The sequence below is a fragment of the Bombina bombina genome, chromosome 3 (genome assembly GCF_027579735.1).
Source record: "Bombina bombina isolate aBomBom1 chromosome 3, aBomBom1.pri, whole genome shotgun sequence".
Classification (NCBI taxonomy): domain Eukaryota; kingdom Metazoa; phylum Chordata; class Amphibia; order Anura; family Bombinatoridae; genus Bombina; species Bombina bombina.
Window position 1 is genome coordinate 34,020,411 of NC_069501.1, and position 16,616 is coordinate 34,037,026.

General features: G+C 41.6%; 1 protein-coding gene across 2 annotated transcripts in view; it reads right to left on the bottom strand.

The window, feature by feature from the left end:
- Nucleotides 1-5,482: 5,482 nt before the first annotated feature.
- The window catches only part of TBX15 (T-box transcription factor 15), a 173,662-nt gene continuing 162,528 nt past the window's right edge, over nucleotides 5,483-16,616 (bottom strand). For both annotated transcript variants that reach the window (XM_053705771.1, XM_053705773.1), the window contains 2 exons: nucleotides 15,981-16,078; nucleotides 5,483-10,221 (listed from right to left, as the gene is read on the bottom strand). In XM_053705771.1, the coding sequence (XP_053561746.1) occupies nucleotides 9,449-10,221; nucleotides 15,981-16,078 (871 nt within the window). In that variant the 3' untranslated portion in view covers nucleotides 5,483-9,448. The remainder of the gene's footprint in view (nucleotides 10,222-15,980; nucleotides 16,079-16,616) is intronic.

A 16,616-nucleotide genomic window follows, 5' to 3' on the forward strand; every position in this document is an offset into this window, starting at 1 on the left:
AGGTTAGACTTAGATTTAGAGGTTAATAACTTTAATATAGTGGCTGCGACATTGGGGGCGGCAGATTAGGGGTTAATAAGTGTAGGTAGGTTGCGGCAACATTGGGGGTGGCACTGGCAGATTAGGGGTTAATAAATATAATGTAGGTGTCAGTGATATTGGGGGCAGCAGATTAGGGGTTCATAAATATAATGTAAGTGGCGGCGGTGTCCAGAGCGGCAGAGGGTTAAAACATTTTTTATAGTGTTCTCGATGCAGGAGGGCCTCATCTTAGGGGTTAATAGGTAGTTTATGGGTGTTAGTGTACTTTTTAGCACTTTAGTTACGACGCTGTGCCATAAAACTATTAACTACTGACTTTAGAATGCGTTACAGATCTTGACAGGGTAGGGTCCACCACTCACTTTTTGGCCTCCCAGGACATACTTGTAATACCGGCGCTATGGAAGTCCCATAGAAAAAAGACTTTACGAAGTTAATGTAAGTCGATTTTGCGGTAAGGCCAAAGAAGTGTGCGGTGCCCCTATACCTGCAAGACTCGTAATTGCAGCAGTAGGAAAAAAGCAGCGTTAGGACCTCTTAACGCTGCTTTTTTACCCTAACGCACAACTCGTAATCTAGCCGATTTTTTTTACCTCTGTGATTACCTTTTATCTAAGTTTCTGCAGACTGCCTCCTTAGCTCAGATCTTTGACTTGCATTTCAGGCAATTAGTGCTGACTCCAAATAACTCCATGGGCGTCATCACATTGTTATTTATATGAAACACGTGAACAAGCGCTGTCTAGCTGTGCAGAACAGTCAAATGCATTCAGATAAGAAGCGTCCTTCAAGGCTTAGAAATTAGCATATGAGCCTACCTAGGTTTAGCTGTCAACTAAGAATAGCAAGAAGACAAAGCAAATTTGATGATAAAAGTAAATTAGAAAGTTGTTTAAAATGTCATGCCCTATCTGAATCATGAAAGTTTAATTTGGACTTTATTATCCCTTTAAAATGAAATGATCTATCCTATCTGAATCATGACAGAAATGTGGTTACTTTACAGCAATAATAAATAAATATTGTTAGATGTGTTTGGAGTTGAATCAGCTCTCTGTGTGCATGAGATTAAATTGTGCTGCATTGCATCTGAACAATTCATTGATAAAAGATGGATGGCCAATTGACCTGTAATGAAATTACTATGAAAAAAACAAAAATAAATACAAACCCAGTGAAGAGAACCAAACATTTATTGAGCATTTCATGTGCTTGGCACTTATAAACAGAGTGTGTAAGGCTCATGTAATACAAAATATGTATGTAATATAGCTGATCACCCCTCTCTGTTATATAGACTTAAATACAGTTATCTAGAACACATCAAAACAGAAATTCAATAAAGCCAAAGATTGCATTTGTCACACAGCCCCAATCATAATAGTTTGCATTTAATTAATAAAAATCAGAAGTCTGTCATGGACTGCAGGAACTGATATTTATGACCAGGATTTGTAAGGCTTTCTTTACTGCTAAAACAAAAGCAATCACATTTACAAACGACAACTGTTATCAATGTAAAAAAAAAACAAAACAATAATTAAGGCAAGAAGCTTTTGCACAATACTCCTATGTTTTGTCTTAAAAAAACACTGGCTTAGTCACCAGCTCCTTGCAAAACTGAAGTCATTGGGTTTGTTCTTGTGACACATATGATGATCTGGGTTCCCACCTATCCCATGAAAACATAAATCTTCTTGGCAAGTCCAGTGTGATATTTATCACAAGTTGAGACGTTCACCTTGAACAACTATGTACCAGCAAAAGGATCAAAGGGAAATTCATTATGTGGTTTGACTCCATTAAAGGATTTACAGCAAAGATGGACATATTATGTCAAGTGAAAGGTGTTAATATATGATAAAAAAAAAAGCATTGGGAGTGTCTGTATAAAAAGCAGTAGATACAATTTGTGATCTAAAAGATACTTAAACAGTGTTTTATTACAAGACTGAAAAAGAATTGTACTTTGATACAGTGTATGGTGATGTAATATTATCTTTAGGAATATTTAGATATTTTCTGGTATTCTTGTCAACTATATTCAATGTCTTTTTCTACTAGAATATATTAGGTCATCCGGCAAACACCAGGGACAATGCCAAAGCATCTGGATTTCCTACATTTGGTTGCATAAAAATTAAACGGAAACATGAAGACGTTGTCTTCGAAGAATTTTCATGGATCAAGAAGGAAGCAAATAATAAGTTACGTATCATTATAAATTGAGGCACTGTTGCTGATGACTATCTTGTGTTTGCATATAAGCTAAATGCACGATATGTTTGTATTTAACCCTTTCCTTATCATTTTGTATCAATGTTTTCTTTCCATTATCAAAATTGTTTAATAAATATGGTGCAAAACATGATGTGAAAGGTATTCTCTGATGCATGGAAATAGCTTAAAGGGACAGTAAAGTTATAATTAGACATTGATGATTTAGACAGAACATACCATTTTAAACAACTTTCCAATTGACTTATATTATTTAATTTGCTTCCTTCTCTTGTTATCCATTGCTGACAAGTTTATCTAGGTAAGCTCAGGAGTAGCATATAACCTAGGTTCTAGCTGCTGATTGGTGGCTGCATACAGTATATATAAACTGATTATCATTGGCTCACCCATCTGTTCAGTTAGAAACCAGTAGTGCATTGCTGTTTCTTCAACAAATGATACCAAGAGAATTAAGTAAATTTGATAATAGAAGTAAACTGGAAATTTGTTTAAAATTGTATGTTCTACCTAAATCATGAAATATATGTTTTGGGTTTCATGTCCCTTTAAGTGAAGAGGCTTACAGATAGTAACATGGCAACTCGATATTTGGCCTTACCAGGCCCTATTTGGAAAATTGAAAAGTGGCCTAAATTATTTAATAAATTAAGAAACAAATAAGAGTAAGCACCATATGTTGTTTGCACGACACTAATTGTGCAGAGCTGGAGATCAGACACTTTGTTATGTATCAGGTAGGAAGGACATCAGATAATTTGCATTACACAATGCAGCTAGATGCGCTACACTAATTGTGCAGAGCTGGAGATCTGACACTTTGTTATATATCAGGTAGGAAGGACATCAGATAATTTGCATTACACAATGCAGCTAGATGCGCTACACTAATTGTGCAGAGCTGGAGATCTGACACTTTGTTATATATCAGGTAGGAAGGACATCAGATAATTTGCATTACACAATGCAGCTAGATGCGCTACTCTAATTGTGCAGAGCTGGTGATCTGACACTTGGTTATGTATCAGGTAGGAAGGACATCAGATAATTTGCATTACACAATGCAGCTAGATGCGCTACTCTAATTGTGCAGAGCTGGTGATCTGACACTTGGTTATGTATCAGGTAGGAAGGACATCAGATAATTTGCATTACACAATGCAGCTAGATGCGCTACTCTAATTGTGCAGAGCTGGAGATCTGACACTTGGTTATGTATCAGGTAGGAAGGACATCAGATAATTTGCATTACACAATGCAGCTAGATGCGCTACTCTAATTGTGCAGAGCTGGTGATCTGACACTTTGTTATGTATCAGGTAGGAAGGACATCAGATAATTTGCATTACACAATGCAGCTAGATGCGCTACACTAATTGTGCAGAGCTGGAGATCTGACACTTGGTTATGTATCAGGTAGGAAGGACATCAGATAATTTGCATTACACAATGCAGCTAGATGCGCTACTCTAATTGTGCAGAGCTGGAGATCTGACACTTGGTTATGTATCAGGTAGGAAGGACATCAGATAATTTGCATTACACAATGCAGCTAGATGCGCTACTCTAATTGTGCAGAGCTGGTGATCTGACACTTGGTTATGTATCAGGTAGGAAGGACATCAGATCATTTGCATTACACAATAACCAGAAGAGATTTCTGGCACTTGAATAACAAACGTATTGTTGATGTGTTATCAGGTTTCTACTTGATGTGCCAATCCCATGACCTGGTTGCAGGTCAATAGAACAAAACTCAGATACTCTGTAGAGATGTTCTCTAGTATGGAAGGAAATCCCAGGAGTCACACCAGTATTCATCTTTTCACATGGTAAAACAAGCTTGCAATGAGTATTATTATCATTTATTTGTACAGTGCTGGAGAATCTGTTAGTGCTCTACAAATAAATGATAAATAAATGGTTAATGAGAGCATTATCTTTATCAATTGTAACACTGAATATCAAATGAATATCTAAAAGAGAGAACACTGGGTAATATCTAGAAGAGAGAACACTGAGTAATTTGTGAGGGTACAAAGCCTTAACTGATCTTAGTACATTATACACACACAGGACTTCAAATGAAAGTTAATGCTTGCAGCCTGTGCAAATAATGGCTAGATTACTTTGCTAGATGAAGTCTGTTTGCGCGCGTCGGGTTGCGCTCGTAGTTGAAAGTAAATTGTGTAGCTTTAAATATCGCGCCCTCGTTAATGTATTCTCCCATAGACGTCAATAGAGCACGAAAACTGCAAAAAAAAAAACCACCAATACTCGCACTCTATTTTTTTAAGAATGCTAAACCCGCAATGAAATATAAATAAATCACATTCCAATGTTCCTCACATAGAAGAATATGTTCTATTTATTCTTTAATAAATATTTCTACACATATCTGATGATTTTTTTGGTTTTATATATATATATATATATATATATATATATATAGGTGTACATATATACAGATATATATAGGAATATCTATATAATAATACTCACAACATATGTGAGAAAACATTGGAATGTAAAATATTTACAGTAAATACATAGTTAAAACCATTATTAAATATTGATATTGCTGTAAAATAATTTTTCATGTTTTCAGGTATTTGACTGAAAAGGGCTCCAATATATATATATATATATATATATATATATATATATATATATATATATATATATATATATATATATATATATACACACTGTATGTATATATTTATATATATATATATACATACACACATATATGTGTGTGTATACATATGTATTTGTCTTTTTATTTATTTAAATATATATATATGTATGTATGTAAATACATATGTACACATATAAAAATACATCTGTAAACACACACATATATATATACATACATACACACACATGTGAATAGAATAAATGTACAAAAAATCACAACAATAAAATAGTGATAAAACAAATGTGAAACAAAGGTAAATAAAAGTTCAATAGTAATGGAAGGATATGTCCGTCCCTGAAAGAACTTTCTGATGTCTTGAATCTTCAATGGGTCCTCAAATGAGAGAAGAGAGGAAACACAAAATAGTGTAACACTGTAAACCCACTGGGCGAGATATAATGATGGACGAATGATTACTCACATTTGTTGGAGCTCATACAAGCTCTATATGATGCGCACACCTACTTTATACTGGTAGGCAAACAGTATCCCACAACGTGATCAGGTAAGAAATATTTATTTAAAATATTAAAATACGTCACAAATGCTCAGTAAACAATAGTGTAAAGGGATCCCAGAGGTAAACAGTCAATACATAGTGTCCCGAATCAACCAGACCAGCGGATGGATGCGGATAGAGAGCAGAAACTGAACCGCTTACTAACCACTATCTTTGACCAGCTAGGTTATACTCCGCCCTGTGAGTCACTGGCACGTTTTGACGTAACAAAGTTAAAAGTTCCAATGTACGTTTCGCTGACCAACTTGCACCTTTGTCAATTTACCTTTGTTTCACATTTACACGTACACATACTGCATGTTGAAGCCCTTTGCAGCCTTTTTTGTCAAACACCTTATACCATCTATCTTTGAGCCCGTATAGCTTTTTATCAGACACCATTAATATGAGTGTAGCTGTACTTTTACATGTATTTATGTTGTGTTTTCTGCAACTCTTTTCTTCCTCTACCCTTTACACGTGTTAAATTTGATTGCGCTCAAGTGAACACATTTACTTTCAACTCCTAATGTATGCGCTATTTCATTGCACAAAAATCAGGGGAAAAACAATATCACTCAAATTAGCGCACCACTAGTAATCTAGCCCTATATGTCCACAGGTAAAACTCATGAGCACTGCAGCCTATGTCAGTCTTATGCCCGTTATACTTCAGATCATATCCCCCTGGCCCTACAGCCCCTTCCAGACATGTGCCCTCATCATACCATAGATAAGATCCATAGTCCTGCAGCACCTATCAGGCATTTGTTTACATCAAACCACAAATTAGACTCACAGCTTTATAGCCCCTGTTATTCAAAAGCCCACACCAAAAACCCCATCAGACCCACAACTTTGTAGCCCCTTTCAGCTATAAGCCCTCATCAAATTACAAATCAGACCTATTTCACTGTAGCCTCTGTAAGCCATATGTCCATCACTGACATACAGTCTGGTAGCCCATGATAGACATATGCTAATATCAGGCCCAAAGCCTTATAGCCCATCTTAGCCATATGTACACATCAGACCCACAAACCTTAAAGCTTTTGTTAACCATATGTGCACATCAGACCTACAAACCTTAAAGCTTCTGTTAGCCACATGCCGAGATCAGACCCATGGCTTTGTATCCCATTCTAGCCAAATGCCTACATCAGCCCCACAGCCTTGTAGCTCCTGTTAGCCATACCCCCACATCAGCCCCACAGCCTTGTAGCTCCTGTTAGCCATACATTCACATCAGACCCACAGCCTTGTAGCTCCTGTTAGCCCTACACTCACAACAGACCCACAGCCTTGTAGCTCCTGTTAGCCATACACTCACATCAGACCCACAGCCTTGTAGCTCCTGTTAGCCCTACACTCACAGCAGACCCACAGCCTTGTAGCTCCTGTTAGCCATACACGCAAATCAGCCCCACAGCCTTGTAGCTCCTGTTAGCCATACCCCCACATCAGCCCCACAGCCTTGTAGCTCCTGTTAGCCATACATTCACATCAGACCCACAGCCTTGTAGCTCCTGTTAGCCCTACACTCACAACAGACCCACAGCCTTGTAGCTCCTGTTAGCCATACACTCACATCAGACCCACAGCCTTGTAGCTCCTGTTAGCCATACACTCACAACAGACCCACAGCCTTGTAGCTCCTGTTAGCCCTACACTCACATCAGTCCCACAGCCTTGTAGCTCCTGTTAGCCATACACTCACAACAGACCCACAGCCTTGTAGCTCCTGTTAGCCACACATTCACATCAGACCCACAGTCTTGTAGCTCCTGTTAGCCCTACACTCACAACAGACCCACAGCCTTGTAGCTCCTGTTAGCCATACACTCACATCAGACCCACAGCCTTGTAGCTTCTGTTAGCCATACACTCACATCAGACCCACAGCCTTGTAGCTCCTGTTAGCCATACACTCACAACAGACCCACAGCCTTGTAGCTCCTGTTAGCCCTACACTCACATCAGTCCCACAGCCTTGTAGCTCCTGTTAGCCACACACTCACATCAGACCCACAGCCTTGTAGCTCCTGTTAGCCATACCCCCACATCAGACCCACAGCCTTGTAGCTCCTGTTAGCCATACACGCACATCAGACCCACAACCTTGTAGCTCCTGTTAGCCATACCCCCACATCAGACCCACAGCCTTGTAGCTCCTGTTAGCCATACACGCACATCAGACCCACAGCCTTGTAGCTCCTGTTAGCCATACAGTCACATCAGACCCACAGCCTTGTAGCTCCTGTTAGCCATACACTCACATCAGACCCACAGCCTTGTAGCTCCTGATAGCCATACACTCACATCAGACCCACAGCCTTGTAGCTCCTGTTAGCCATACCCCCACATCAGACCCACAGCCTTGTAGCTCCTGTTAGCCACACACTCACATGAGACCCACAGCCTTGTAGCTCCTGATAGCCACACACTCACATGTGACCCACAGCCTTGTAGCTCCTGTTAGCCACACACTCACATGAGACCCACAGCCTTGTAGCTCCTGATAGCCATACCCCCACATCAGACCCCCAGCCTTGTAGCTCCTGTTAGCCACACACTCACATGAGACCCACAGCCTTGTAGTCCATGTCAGACAAATGCCCACACAAGGCTTTAGACCAGATACAGAAAGTTAATTGTACCATTTTTTTATATATTTTATATATTTTTCCTGGTCATCTGGTAACCTTGTGTACGGAGTATTTGTTGAACAAATAAAGAGAAAATAGCATAAATAACAATAGAGGAGCTGAGAGTTCCTTCTGTGTCGTTAACGGTGTGGGGGGTGGGGTGGAGAGAATGCTGTGATAATTAAGGGATAGGGAAGAGAAATAAATGAAATGTGAGTATTAGATGTGTCCCTGCCTTTATAAGATTAACAATATTTTACCACCTGACAATACTCTTATTTACATAACTCCTTTATTGTTGTGATGTTCTGCTAATTCAGTCTTTCTATGAATAATTTTATTAGAGTTATAAGTAAACATAACTTTTTTTTGGTGAATACGCCTGGCCAACTGCCTTTACTTGTTGTGTCAGCTAGGATCATTTTGTTGTAACTCTGACCTGGCAAGTTATTGTTTAGCATCTTGTACAGACTTCGGGTTTAATGATCAATACCCAAATATTTTCTAGAAATGTTCCAGATCAATTCACCTAAACAGTTTATAAGGCAATTTTATAAACCCTCTATTAACTACCGATTCTCAGAAGCAGATTCCTCAACAGCCCTTGTGGCACATAGAATCGCTAGTTTAATTCCACTTAAAGCCATCTTTTGTGAGTCATCTGCTCAAAGGAAGCCAAGACAAAACACCAAGTCCTGTACCATGAACTTCTTGTTAATGTCCTGGGCCACATTAGGCAACAACAGTTGGACAGATCTGTAACTTACAGATAATATTATTAAATGGGTTCCTCTAAGCCTCACTCATTATGCTCCAGCAGGCAGAGTCATACACCATTAGACAATTATTTCACACTTTCCCTGCTGGTGGAATTTCCTTTCCAGTTGGTGCAAAGTATCCTACAATACACAACTGCTGCATTGACTTTTTATCTTTCATGTGCAGGAAACCTGTTTTATTAACCTGGTATATTTTGATGTCCATAGTTATAGCCAAGAGAGTTTCACAAAGCACCATGGATAAGGTGTATGTCATTCAAGCAGTCAAGAGTGTCAATTGCTGTCTTAAAGTACTGCATTTCTCTTAAAAAAATCTTTGGCTGAAAAAAAGACTGATGCCTGGTCTTCAAAGTGGTTGATCTGTTGAGCACACAGTTATAATCTGTAATTTGTTTAGTTTGTGGGTATGCTACCTGTGTTTTACCTTTCTCTGCTGATAATCCTGGGAGCTAATTCTTTATATTAAGTTTTCTTATCAAGAGCTTTCATGCTTATGCTGTCCTTGAAGTCACTTGAGATCCAACTGTAAACATCCTGGCCACACCTAAACCATGTGCACAGACATTTGTGAGGATGAAGCTCCATATTGTCTGCTGTCACAGGTGTTTGGTGCTTGCTGATTTGCTGATGGACTGCCAATCATGTGCATGGCATCCATGCCAGAAGAGAGGTACTGCCTCTCCCCAAAAGCTACATTGGATGGAGAGGAGCACAATAAAGTGCTTTGGGATGCAGTCAGTTTTTCTGGACTTGCTGCCAAGCGTGGAGACGCTGGGAAGTTGTATCCATAGAGATTATAGGGGTTGTGAAGGGAAAATGCATTGTAGGAGCTCTGCTGCATGTGGCCACTGCCAAACATGTGTGGAGAGGATGAGCTAGATGAGGGATTCCCTGCCTGCATCATATACTGAAACTGAGATGTTGGGTAAGAACCAAGCTGGCCACTGTATGCATCCATCTTGCTACTGCTGGGCAATGAGGAGGGAGTGGGCATCCCAGAGATCAATGATGAAGTCCTCTGGGGCATGTAGGTCTCAGAAGTTTGAGTACCAGAGGAGTTGCTGGTTTGAAGCCTGTTGTATCCATTATCGCTCAGGCCTGGATAGCTCTGAAGTGCAGCCATGTTGCTCCGGGCACATGCAGGGTACTCTGAAAGATTAAGGTTGCACAGCTGATTCTCTCGACAACCAACATTGAAAGAGTTTGGAGCAAGATGAAAGGTGGGAGGGGAGCATGATGGGGAGAGGAGGTGGGAGGAAGCTGAAGGAGATGGGGTCCCAGTGCTTGATGTGGTTGGTGATGTCCCTGTGCTGCCACCTGTAAGAAGACACAAGGAAGGGTTTTGTGATTAATTTAATATCAGACATAAAAATGCAGTCTGTCTACTATTTACATTTGTTTCTAATGTCAAATTTCAGGTCCCATGGTATTATTGAGTCTATGCTAAGATCAATAATTTAATACTTATCATTATAGTTATATTCCTTTGTATATACTTATTGTAGATACCTTGTTGCATCAATGTGAGTTGAAACACATTGAACAAATATATCCTTCTGCTTAGATGAGATACTGTTATTCTTCCAAACATAATTCTACAATATAATGGTACCACCAGCTGTATAATTGGATCTGGTAGGAACATGGGACCAAGGCAGCATTTGACAAAGGTGGCTTATGGAGAGGGTCATCAGCATGCTCTCACATGAAACTTCAATATGATGAACTTTAATCTTTGAGATTTCTGACTATAGTTTGGTTTAAGGTGTAGTGGACAGAGAATTGGGGATGTAATTTAATTATTGGACCCAGTCAGCACTAATCCTGCATTCAACACATTTGCTCTTAACCAACTTACCCTATAAATAACAAGAGCCTAATAGCTCACTTGTTATCCAGTCTGCTAATTTCACTGCCTACCTAAAAAGTATCTTATGGTCTTCAGAAAAGTGTTAGTACCTCTCATTTTGGAGATGGGGAAATTTTGGAGATGGGAAAATTTGTAGATAACCTAGGTTTACATGGACCTCCAAAATGTTTAATTAGGGGGCCCTCAGAATGTATTCCTCTCTCCCCCTGTAATGGAGACAGGGGTTATCAAAATGTCTCCCCAATGTAGCAAAAATAGGATTAAGTCCTAATTTTGTCTATTCCCCTCCTGCCATGAATTTGGGTGGGTGGCCTTGGAATATTTACCCCCTTACCCTTCTAACTCTTTAATAGATTCATAAAAAAACATTAAAGTAATATTATCAGAAGAACCAAAGCCAATAATTTGCTATTAAGATTTAACACAAGAACTAATAATCATAGTTAACATGATATATAAGAAATCAACTAAATAATCATTTGTCTGCCAGAGAGATCTCTTACTCATGGTATAATCAGACATGGGCGTCCATAGAAATTTCTTCCAGAAGGGGGGTAAAAAAAATACCCTTAGCATATTAATATCAGTAACATTCATGGCAAGTAGACTGAATTTTTTTTTCCGTACGCACGAGTTGCACATCATTTTAAACATGGGAGCTCATTGGTGTCAAAAGAGTAACTCAAGTGAGTGCTTATGCTTAGATATAAGACAGGACATAACAATTATGATTTTAAAATCTAGGAGTCAGCGCAAAAAAGAATAAAAATAGAATAAGACATACAATGCCTTCAACCAACCAAACTGAGATACAAACAAGGGTGATATTGGACTTTTGTAATTTCCCTAGATGCATACAAAACATGAAAATTGACTGCACTCTTAAACTGGACTGACATCCCACGTCACTGCAAAACTCACAGCCCTGGGCTCTCACCAGAACTCACAGACAGCTGCACAACTTTCATTGACTCAGACAGTTAACCACAGGTCAGAGTGCAAAGCCCATAGGGAAAATTACAAAAGAGAAATCAACACATCACATATAAAGTCTGACACTCTCTTGCAAGCACACAGCTAGATTAAAGCAAACGGAAGAGTTCATTTTAATCTAGCTGTGTGCTTGCAAAAGTGTGTCAGACATTTTTCTAGGGGGGTGGAAGTGCACACTGTGCCCCCCCTAAAGATGCCCGTGTACCCAGAGTACAAAAGATTCCGTGCTACTTAACATAGGCAAATAGCCCAATGTGCCAAGGCAGCCAGAGGAACTTGGTAACATAAATTAAATAATCTTGTAAACTGCTGGTGCAATGCCGCCCCCTGAAGATTCGCGGCCAATCGGCCATTAGCAGAGGGTGTCAATCAACCCGATCGTATTCGTCCGCCTCAGAGCAGGCAGTTATGGAGCAGCGGTCTTCATAACTTCTGTTTCCAGCGAGCCTGAAGGCCCCCAAGCCTGAATATTCTGTGCTATGTATTCCTGATTTTTTTTAATATTAAAGGGACAGGAAAGTCAAAATTAAATGTGCATGATTCCGATAGAGGATTTAATTTTAAGACACTTTTAAATTCACTTGTTTTCATATGTGTTTCATTCTCTTGGTCTCCCTTGTTGAAAACGAATACGCACATATCCTACACTAGTGGGAACTAGCTGCTGATTGGTACCTGCACACATTTGTCTCTTGTGATTGGCTTACTAGATGTGTTCAGCTAGTTTCCAATTATCCTTTAGCAAAGGATAACAAGAGAATGAAGCAAATGTTATTATAGAAGTAAGTTGAAAAGTTGTTTAAAATTGTATGTTCTATCTAAATCATGAAAGAAAATGTTGGGGTTTCCTGTCCCTTTAATGCCTTTGCTTAGAACATAGATAAATGAACAAGCACAGTGGCTGCTATTGGAGAGGATAGCACAGATTTAACAGTGAGGCAAATAATTGCAGTGCAAGCAGGTCCCACAGAGCAGGTCCCACAGAGCAGGTCCCACAGAGCAGGTCCCACAGACAAGGTCACACAGAGCAGGTCCCACAGAGAAGGTCCCACAGACAATGTCCCACAGAGCAGGTCCCACAGACAATGTCCCACAGAGCAGGTCCCACAGAGCAGGTCCCACAGAGCAGGTCCCACAGAGCAGGTCCCACAGAGCAGGTCCCACAGACAAGGTCACACAGAGCAGGTCCCACAGACAAGGTCCCACAGACAAGGTCACACAGAGCAGGTCCCACAGAGCAGGTCCCACAGACAAGGTCCCACAGAGCAGGTCCCACAGACAAGGTCACACAGAGCAGGTCACACAGAGCAGGTCCCACAGACAAGGTCACACAGAGCAGGTCCCACAGACAAGGTCACACAGAGCAGGTCCCACAGAGCAGGTCCCACAGACAAGGTCACACAGAGCAGGTCCCACAGACAAGGTCCCACAGACAAGGTCCCACAGAGCAGGTTCCACAGACAATGTCCCACAGAGCAGGTCCCACAGAGCAGGTCCCACAGACAAGGTCACACAGAGCAGGTCCCACAGAGCAGGTCCCACAGACAAGGTCACACAGAGCAGGTCCCACAGACAAGGTCACACAGAGCAGGTCCCACAGACAAGGTCCCACAGAGCAGGTCCCACAGACAAGGTCACACAGAGCAGGTCCCACAGAGCAGGTCCCACAGACAAGGTCACACAGAGCAGGTCACACAGACAAGGTCACACAGAGCAGGTCCCACAGAGCAGGTCCCACAGAGCAGGTCCCACAGAGCAGGTCCCACAGAGCAGGTCCCACAGACAAGGTCACACAGAGCAGGTCCCACAGACAAGGTCCCACAGAGCAGGTCCCACAGACAAGGTCACACAGAGCAGGTCCCACAGAGCAGGTCCCACAGACAAGGTCACACAGAGCAGGTCACACAGAGCAGGTCCCACAGACAAGGTCACACAGAGCAGGTCCCACAGACAAGGTCACACAGAGCAGGTCCCACAGAGCAGGTCCCACAGACAAGGTCACACAGAGCAGGTCCCACAGACAAGGTCCCACAGACAAGGTCCCACAGAGCAGGTTCCACAGACAATGTCCCACAGAGCAGGTCCCACAGAGCAGGTCCCACAGAGCAGGTCCCACAGACAAGGTCACACAGAGCAGGTCCCACAGAGCAGGTCCCACAGACAAGGTCACACAGAGCAGGTCCCACAGACAAGGTCACACAGAGCAGGTCCCACAGACAAGGTCACACAGAGCAGGTCCCACAGAGCAGGTCCCACAGACAAGGTCACACAGAGCAGGTCCCACAGACAAGGTCCCACAGACAAGGTCCCACAGAGCAGGTTCCACAGACAATGTCCCACAGAGCAGGTCCCACAGAGCAGGTCCCACAGAGCAGGTCCCACAGACAAGGTCACACAGAGCAGGTCCCCCACAGAGCAGGTCCCACAGACAAGGTCACACAGAGCAGGTCCCACAGACAAGGTCACACAGAGCAGGTCCCACAGACAAGGTCCCACAGAGCAGGTCCCACAGAGCAGGTCCCACAGACAAGGTCACACAGAGCAGGTCCCACAGACAAGGTCACACAGAGCAGGTCCCACAGACAATGTCCCACAGAGCAGGTCCCACAGAGCAGGTCCCACAGAGCAGGTCCCACAGAGCAGGTCCCACAGAGCAGGTCCCACAGACAAGGTCACACAGAGCAGGTCCCACAGACAAGGTCCCACAGAGCAGGTCCCACAGACAAGGTCACACAGAGCAGGTCCCACAGAGCAGGTCCCACAGACAAGGTCACACAGAGCAGGTCACACAGAGCAGGTCCCACAGACAAGGTCACACAGAGCAGGTCCCACAGACAAGGTCACACAGAGCAGGTCCCACAGAGCAGGTCCCACAGACAAGGTCACACAGAGCAGGTCCCACAGACAAGGTCCCACAGACAAGGTCCCACAGAGCAGGTTCCACAGACAATGTCCCACAGAGCAGGTCCCACAGAGCAGGTCCCACAGAGCAGGTCCCACAGACAAGGTCACACAGAGCAGGTCCCACAGAGCAGGTCCCACAGACAAGGTCACACAGAGCAGGTCCCACAGACAAGGTCACACAGAGCAGGTCCCACAGACAAGGTCCCACAGAGCAGGTCCCACAGACAAGGTCACACAGAGCAGGTCCCACAGAGCAGGTCCCACAGACAAGGTCACACAGAGCAGGTCCCACAGACAAGGTCACACAGAGCAGGTCCCACAGACAATGTCCCACAGAGCAGGTCCCACAGAGCAGGTCCCACAGAGCAGGTCCCACAGAGCAGGTCCCACAGACAATGTCCCACAGAGCAGGTCCCACAGAGCAGGTCCCACAGAGCAGGAGTAAAACACAATGGATTTTTTTTTCTTTAGATTGAATGCATTATCTAAATCTTAAAAATTCTTTTAAGTGTTTCCATGTTTGAACACTGACTTAAAACCCATGATTCAGACAGAACATACAATTTTAAACAACTTTCTAATTTTCTTCTATTGTCAAATGTACTTCATTCGCTTGGTATCCTTTGTTGAAGGATCAGAAATGCACTACTAGGAGCTAGCTGAGAACATCTGGTGAGCATATATATGCAGCCACCAAACAGGAGCTAGTTCCCAGTAGTGCAATGCTGGTCCTGAGCCTACCTAGGTATGCTGTTCAACAAATGATAACAAGAAAACAAAGCAAATTAGATAAAAGAAGTGAACTGAAAAGTTGTTTAAAATATTATGCTATATCTGAATCACCCCCCCCCCCAAAAAAAAAAAAAAAATATGTGGGTTTGATGTCCCTTTAAGAAATCAGAATTTCAGTTTATAAAAAAAATGTTTTTCTCTGTTTGGTGATTTTTAGTGTCAAATGGGGCAACTTTAAGACAAAGTACTTCTCTGGATTTATTGTTCAAAATCTATTTGAAATCAAATGCATATTTGTGATGCGATAAATCTGCATTTTTTTACCCATCAGTAACCATGAATTTTCTTGATACATAAACCCCCTCCATGAACAAATAGCAATAAATCCTGATTTCGACACCTTCCAGGCTTATTCCTCATTGTGCTTTTTTTTCATCTTTAACTGAAACCACTGGCTAAAAATCTCAGCTGTTCCACAGATGCCAAAGTTAAAAAAAGTAAAAAAAAGATAAATGAAAACCCAAACAAATGTAATATTTTAGTTGCTGGACTTTGTTTGGGGGGGAATTGAACTCACCTTGTTGCTTCTGCATGGTTGTAAAATCTTCAAAGGTTAGTGTGCGGACTGGTGGTCTCCAAAATGCATACGTTTCCATGATGGCCTCAAGACCTGTCCTGAAAACGAGAAAAAGATGAAGAAAATAGGAACCAGGCTCAGTCAACACAACACTCAATAAAAGGGGAGCAGGTATTCTCAACTGACAAGCTGTGAATCAGATCTAATGCTTGGCTATATACACAATAAATATTCATGGTCCTCATTCTTGGTCTACTGCCTATCTGCCTCGCTTGTTAAAAGCTTTAACTCTTCTAAACATGTAGTCAAATTAATTGTGCCAGTCCTAAATATAAAACAACATAATGTAACAAAAAAATGTGTTTATACAATTCAATTTAATGGAGGCATTTCATTGCAGCATATGAATTAGTCCCTTTAAATTAGTTATTTTGTATCCTTTCTGTATCACTGTTTATAATGAACATGATTAAAGGGACAGTCTAGTCAACATTAAACTTTCATGATTCAGATAGGGAATGCAATTTTAAACAACTTTCCAATTTACTTTTATCATCAATTTACTTTGTTTGTTTGTTAAAAGCTAAACCTAGGTAGGTTCAAACTGATTTCTAAGCCGCTAAAGGACACTTCTTA